This window comes from Opisthorchis viverrini (assembly GCF_000715545.1).
Source record: "Opisthorchis viverrini unplaced genomic scaffold opera_v5_57, whole genome shotgun sequence".
NCBI lineage: Eukaryota > Metazoa > Platyhelminthes > Trematoda > Opisthorchiida > Opisthorchiidae > Opisthorchis > Opisthorchis viverrini.
The window spans coordinates 538,093-545,462 of NW_008751714.1; the positions used below are offsets into that span (position 1 = coordinate 538,093).

General features: G+C 43.8%; 1 protein-coding gene across 1 annotated transcript in view; it reads right to left on the reverse strand.

Annotated features, from left to right (window-relative positions):
• Positions 1 to 1,451: 1,451 nt before the first annotated feature.
• T265_03840 (hypothetical protein) overlaps positions 1,452 to 7,370 on the reverse strand; it is a gene marked incomplete at both ends in the record, with an annotated part of 40,365 nt that continues 34,446 nt past the window's right edge. Inside the window, 2 exons of the mRNA XM_009168421.1 lie at positions 1,452 to 1,923; positions 6,883 to 7,317. Coding sequence (XP_009166685.1) covers positions 1,452 to 1,923; positions 6,883 to 7,317 — 907 coding nt within the window. The remainder of the gene's footprint in view (positions 1,924 to 6,882; positions 7,318 to 7,370) is intronic.

Here is a 7,370-nt window from a genome sequence, read left to right on the forward strand (position 1 = left end):
GATCTTTCAGTCGACTGTCGCATGTCGATGGTGAGATATCTTTATTGGATGCGGATGCACATAACATATTTGCGGGAAGACGTAGCGTTTGTCCATGAAAACGTTCGACTAATCCGTTGGCTGCAGGATGGTAAGGTGTAGTTTTTAAATGATTGTATCCCAACAGGTGGTTCAGTTCACGAAACAAGGCACAGGTAAACTGACTCACACGATCCGTAGTACACTAATACCCGATTCGATGCACTGTTAGCCGTCTTTTCGCTGAACCCTCATATCGATCAGATAATGGATCCACGGTGAGGACCTAAAGCGTAGTGCTACGCCCCTTTTCACCCGTGCCTTTCAGGTTTACGGAGGCCAAAGAACAACAAGAACGAACGCGACCCGGTAAACTAGGGCGAAAGCCTCGGTCCTGTGTGATGATCGGTGAGTCCCTGAATCAGTGAAACCATATGACGTAAATCAGAAAGGTGGATCTGGTAACAACCTCCCATTCCTGTTTATGCCGGCTAGTTTGCCAACTGCAGCTGGCTCTTTCAGACAAAATCTCGGATCAATCCACCCATTTCACTTTGGTTCAAAGTCTATTGAACTGTCCTCACCAATGTTGCATATTACGGCGTTCTAAAGCATTGACTCGAAACCCGGGCGTTTTGAAAGTTGCTCCTTGTTTTCGTGGTCACGTAATCCCCACTGTTCAACGCGTTTACCTTGCGACACCCCCTATTACAGAGTACGATTGTTGAATGCTTCGGGGGAATTTTCTCTATTCTTTGTGTGAAAAAGTATCCCCGAGCACAAAGGGGCATCGTAGTCTGATAGAGCTCAAATTCTCGGGAGTTATAGAACGCTTGTAACTGATCTAGGAAATGGCGTCACGTACAGGGGACCAGTCGCCTGAAGATTTCTTAGTGGCACCAAGCGCGGGACCCTCAAATCCATAAACAATATGGGAGACTTCTCAGATGGCGCTATGGGGCATCGACACAAGAATAACTCCATTGCGGGTTATAACAAAGTGTCTTCACGGAGGAGCATTTTGTGAGTAGCTGTTCATATGTTCTGTACAGAGCGGCGTAAAGCAATTTCCCCCAATTGGGTGAGGTTCGGGGATGAAAAATGGTGCCGCAATCTGATTGCATGGGAGCGACAACACACAGGCGAATGAAGAGGCTTGCCCGGTGTAGTGAGGCCCCTGGCATAATCTCACTCATGGATTTCCCAGCACTTGTTTTCCAAGAAAATGAGTGCCTGAAAGGTGGCTGTTGGGGTAGGTCGGTGAGAGGCTGGACAACCTCGGCGTAGTTAGGAATAAAGCGACGGTAGTAACTGATAAGACCAAGGAAACGTCTTAACCTTTTAATGCTGTTGGTAGCTGGAAAGTCGCAAATGGCGGAAACTTTAGATGGCTTTGTGGAAAAGGTGCAAGGTCTGAGGCATCGGATAGCGCGTTAGCCGAAGCGACGGCGATAGCAGCACCAGCCAGGTTGGTCACTGTGCTTGGGAGCACGACTGTGGGATCGAGACCTAGATCGTCTGTGTCGTTGAGGGCGACCAATGAGTTTGGTGACTTCATTCAGTTGGAGGGATAACTCAGAAAATTGAGCTTTCATTGCATTGAACTCGACCTCCTGGTTAGATTGCGAAGTGGATTGTTGCTGAACGTTAGAGACCACGAATTGTCTGCAGGTTTCATGGACGCGGTCAGCCACCTCGGCTAGCTTCGCTAAGGAAGCATCCTGCTCGATGACAGAAATGACTTTACGGACTTCAGTGGGCAGGCTTCGTTGCCAGAGTTCTTTCAAAACTGTGTCGTTTACCGGATGCTTACCTTGCAGGTGTATCATGTAGCGGAGATGTTGTGACGGTGTTTTATCGCCGACGTCAACACCGGAGAGAAGCTTCCGCAGATTCTGCTCATCGCTGAAAGCGGTACGGGAAATAATAGCTGTTTTGAGAGCATCGCACGGGTCGGTGGACGGTCGGGTGCATATCAAATCAGAGACTTCTTGGGCAACGACGTCTGGTAAGCATCCTACCACTTAATTGTACCTGCTGCTCTGCGAGGTAATGCGACGCGATTCGAAAATGGCCTCAAGTTGGGAAAACTACAACCCAAATTCGGGCAACTTAACGTAAACAACGTGGAAAATAAACACAGTAAAGCACGGGAGTACTGCAGAGAAAAAAATTAAGGAATGATTCGGGCTCACCAAGTATGTAGTGGACTAGGACCTAATCAGCGTGTTCGGATAAATTAACAGGCAAACATAACCAGTACGAAATCACAAAATCACAATAGGAAAGGAATGAGTAGTCAAATGGGGACTCACGAATGTGTAGGTCCAATAGTCCACTACATCGATCCAAATGCAGTAACTGGTTGTGAACGGAAATATTCACTTGCCGGAATTTCCCACAGATGGTTCCGCGTGCCTGATATATCCCACGGTGGGAAAATTATTCACGGCTAAAAATGTCACAGGGATTTATTGTGACGTTCAACAGTTGACACAAAAACAGAGATCTGGTCCCACTGGTTCAGCAGTCAACAAACAGTTCAACGGAGCATTAATACACTCGTTCAGCAAGAAGTCAGCAGGTCGCACCGGAAAATTGTGCATTCGTAACATTAAAACAAACGTCATGATACAATGTGAACGACAGTTGCAAAGCGTGGCTTAATTTCAGGAAGAACGGTAAATGTGACAACGGATTACAGACACTACAGATCCGAGTTTTTCAATCCAATGACCCCTATGGACGGCATACATGTAAAAGCAGGCTTTCTGTGACGCACAGCAGTGGGTGAGCTTCCAAATGAAGAGGTGTCAATCGTTGAGGAACTGAGAACCTAATCGGACAGTTCCTGAATTTTGTAACCTGTCCGCTGTCCGTTCCATTTTCGATCACCATTCATTCAAAAGTGAGGCCGGGATTACATAGGCGACCAAACTCAGCTGGTGGTGTTCTACTGATTTGATCCCTCAGAGTTTGAACAGAATCAGCAACTGCGTTTTAAAATTCTAAAGGATGGTGTTTAAAATTGTTTCTTCATCTCTGAAAACGTATGGCATTCATCTGTAAAACGTGCACGAGGTAGTGAATAGATGAGTGAATGCCAAACAACTATTATTAAACAGAGGCCACGTTCACTTGTATGACGTCGCAGAATTAAACGTGTGAGGTACAACATGTGCATCTCGAAATTGGGTTTGAAAGAAACCTGTAATGAGACAGTGGTGTTTTGCAACAAAATACAGCATTATACATTCTACTAACAACAAAATATAGGGAGAAATCTTTGTTCTGAAGTTTAGCTTGTTGTTCCATTGTTATTAATGACGTACTTTCCAGGAAGGCGTCTGCTTCCTGCCCCTGATAAGTTACTGAAAGACGTCACGATAAGAAATGGCTAACCGATCACGTGCGATTTTATTTGCGGTGAAACTGTGCCGCTTAATGTTGGCGAAAATATTTTGGAGTTTGTTTTACTTACGCGGTCACGTTCCGGAGAAGAATATTTATGACCTGTCATGTTATAGAAATCAGTAATCGTACAATGTGAACAATCGGTAGTAAATTTATCGGCTTCTTCCAACTTCTGAATTATACGTGCACATGAAGTCTGCCGATTACTCAAAGTTAACTTTTCAAGTGAAAATATCGCCGGAGATTTGTTCCACATTAATGTACCTACATACGAGCCGTATATCCGTACTGTGTACTATTTTCTGCTAATATAATCCATCACACTACTAGAACTGGCGTACTGATCCAATAACAGACGACCGACAGACGTAGATGGATATCAGACGATAATCAAAGGTTCGGCAATGGTGGGGCATGCACTGGACACTGGGCACATAACAAATTTAAAAAATGTGGACATTTTGAGACGGTGACTAATAATCACACCACAGCGACTGATGGTCCAATAGGCGGGAATTTCCAAGCATCCCAGCGTAGCAGTGGCGTAAAACTGTCAAGCGTGTGGAGAGCTGTTTTGGATCAGCCGAACAGACACGACGAGGTGTGCAGTTATCAGCAAAATGGTCTGGGTCNGTCCGCTGTCCGTTCCATTTTCGATCACCATTCATTCAAAAGTGAGGCCGGGATTACATAGGCGACCAAACTCAGCTGGTGGTGTTCTACTGATTTGATCCCTCAGAGTTTGAACAGAATCAGCAACTGCGTTTTAAAATTCTAAAGGATGGTGTTTAAAATTGTTTCTTCATCTCTGAAAACGTATGGCATTCATCTGTAAAACGTGCACGAGGTAGTGAATAGATGAGTGAATGCCAAACAACTATTATTAAACAGAGGCCACGTTCACTTGTATGACGTCGCAGAATTAAACGTGTGAGGTACAACATGTGCATCTCGAAATTGGGTTTGAAAGAAACCTGTAATGAGACAGTGGTGTTTTGCAACAAAATACAGCATTATACATTCTACTAACAACAAAATATAGGGAGAAATCTTTGTTCTGAAGTTTAGCTTGTTGTTCCATTGTTATTAATGACGTACTTTCCAGGAAGGCGTCTGCTTCCTGCCCCTGATAAGTTACTGAAAGACGTCACGATAAGAAATGGCTAACCGATCACGTGCGATTTTATTTGCGGTGAAACTGTGCCGCTTAATGTTGGCGAAAATATTTTGGAGTTTGTTTTACTTACGCGGTCACGTTCCGGAGAAGAATATTTATGACCTGTCATGTTATAGAAATCAGTAATCGTACAATGTGAACAATCGGTAGTAAATTTATCGGCTTCTTCCAACTTCTGAATTATACGTGCACATGAAGTCTGCCGATTACTCAAAGTTAACTTTTCAAGTGAAAATATCGCCGGAGATTTGTTCCACATTAATGTACCTACATACGAGCCGTATATCCGTACTGTGTACTATTTTCTGCTAATATAATCCATCACACTACTAGAACTGGCGTACTGATCCAATAACAGACGACCGACAGACGTAGATGGATATCAGACGATAATCAAAGGTTCGGCAATGGTGGGGCATGCACTGGACACTGGGCACATAACAAATTTAAAAAATGTGGACATTTTGAGACGGTGACTAATAATCACACCACAGCGACTGATGGTCCAATAGGCGGGAATTTCCAAGCATCCCAGCGTAGCAGTGGCGTAAAACTGTCAAGCGTGTGGAGAGCTGTTTTGGATCAGCCGAACAGACACGACGAGGTGTGCAGTTATCAGCAAAATGGTCTGGGTCTAAATGTACAGGATCCAAACAGCAGGATTCCATCCACCAGCACCACCCTCCACCCCTAAAACAGTTGCCTGACATCCCTCGGCGAATACAAGCAAACAAAATCTGTGAACGACCCATCAGGGTGTCCTAGACAGGAAAAGCAAGGCCGCAAAATCCAGTTTCACTATGAAGACATCTCTCCCTAACCAATCTGCCGTTAATTTTAGTCATCCGCACTAACCAACAAACAAGGATATCAGGCCAACACACAGCATTGATCAAGGTGACTTATTTGGTTTAGGTTTAGTTTTGCTTAACTATTGACTTAGTGATGCAAAAGAACGAAAGGATGATGGTTATTTTGACCCGCGGGTACTGGAGACTAGCAAGTGAAGTAAACACATTCAACTTTGAAAAACCATGTTAGGTGAATTGCAACAAGCTGTACGCGCCTTCGCCGTGATTGTAACGCCTTTCGTGCTCTCGAGGTTTGTTTTCGACCTCACAGTCTGGGTGCATCCAGTTTTAATGACCTAAACTGTTCCAGGGTGGCTGTTGATATGATATCGTGACGAAGCTTTCCGTTGGAAGTACACATATAAGAGTTCTCTTATGTGCTTCTTGAAACTGGAAATATGAACGTTTCGTAAAGTGTTTTCTCAGTGGGAGTATTTTCAGTTGTTTCGTTTGAACCGTTCTTAGGTTGTTAGTGAAAGGTACGCCAAGCAACGGAACACTGCTGACTTCTTGGTGAGAGCTACTCATGAGTAAATAATGCCTTGGCACAAAAATGTGGACGGTTGTGACCAGTGGTCAAGTCCACCGATTTCGTTACATTTGCAGGTAGGCAGGTCCAGTTTATCCTACAGACGTACTGCTGTCACACAACCCCACAGTCTCTCACGATAAGGCGTGATGTGAGCGCGCCAATTTTTCTTCTTTGATCCCGCTGATGGCTTCCTTGCTACCCCAAGTTGTATAAAAAAATGCCAAATAAATAGTTCGACGAAGCTGCTAAAATAGTGCACTAGGCATGTCAAAATTTGACCATACTCATAAGGTTTCATTACAAGTGCACGGAGCGGCAGTAATGCCTTCAGGTTTTTCTCTGCTTTCTACTTGATGAAGAATTTTATCATTAGATTTAAGTTTGAAGGAATGCCTCATGGGAAATGATTGCATGGTTGTCGATTTGCCTTCAGCCGCATATCAAGTTCAGATGAACTTAGAGACACCAGACAAAGTAACGTGGGCCGCGAAAACTACAATGAGAAGTTTCATTTCGTCTTCCATAGTGATGAACAGATATAAAAAGTTAGGAGAATAACTTGATAAACTTAACATTACACCACTACAAACAGATTTGAACATTTTGGTGATTACTGACTCCTTTGAGTTGCAATCAGCTTAATTTAGTGTGGTAATTAAGTTTCGTACGTATATTCCTTTGAGTTCAGCTTAATTTAGTGTGGTAATTAAGTTTCGTACGTATATCGGTACAACCCGACAAACTAGAAATCCAGAATTCAACGAAACGAAGCAACCAGCACGTATGTATTCGAATTGGCGAATATGTACAGCATATGGAATATTAAAACAAGAGAATAAGGAATAGAGCAATGAATAGAGCATCAGTCATGTTCATCACATCCGCCACACCTTGAATGAGCGTGCGGGTGTTTATAGTCCAGTGGTGGTCTTGACCGCAATCTTTCGGATCTTCTCGGAATGGAAACTTCAGAATCTTCACAGGTAGTACGTTCTTCAGATACAGCATTTTGTTCGGATACCACAAGATCATCTACAAAGGACTCATTAGTATTTGAAACAGCAGGAGTGCCGTTAACAGACTGACCTCTGGTATTGAACTCAACCTGGTCAATGTGTCTCCGATGACAAGAGAGATCATCCAAATCGAGAATTGTGACCATTCGTTTGCCATTTGATGAAAGCACTATTCCTGTTGCGGGTCGTAAATCATTACCCTTGAAAAATGTGACATCAGCCGTTTTGGCACAGTCAAGACTCGTACGCAACGAACGAGATTTAAATAGAAGCGCGGGACTCTTCCCAGTAACGGAATGGACGGCGTTCCTGTATTGCATTAGAAAATTATCAATCCCACGGTCCAATTCCACAAAAGTAGT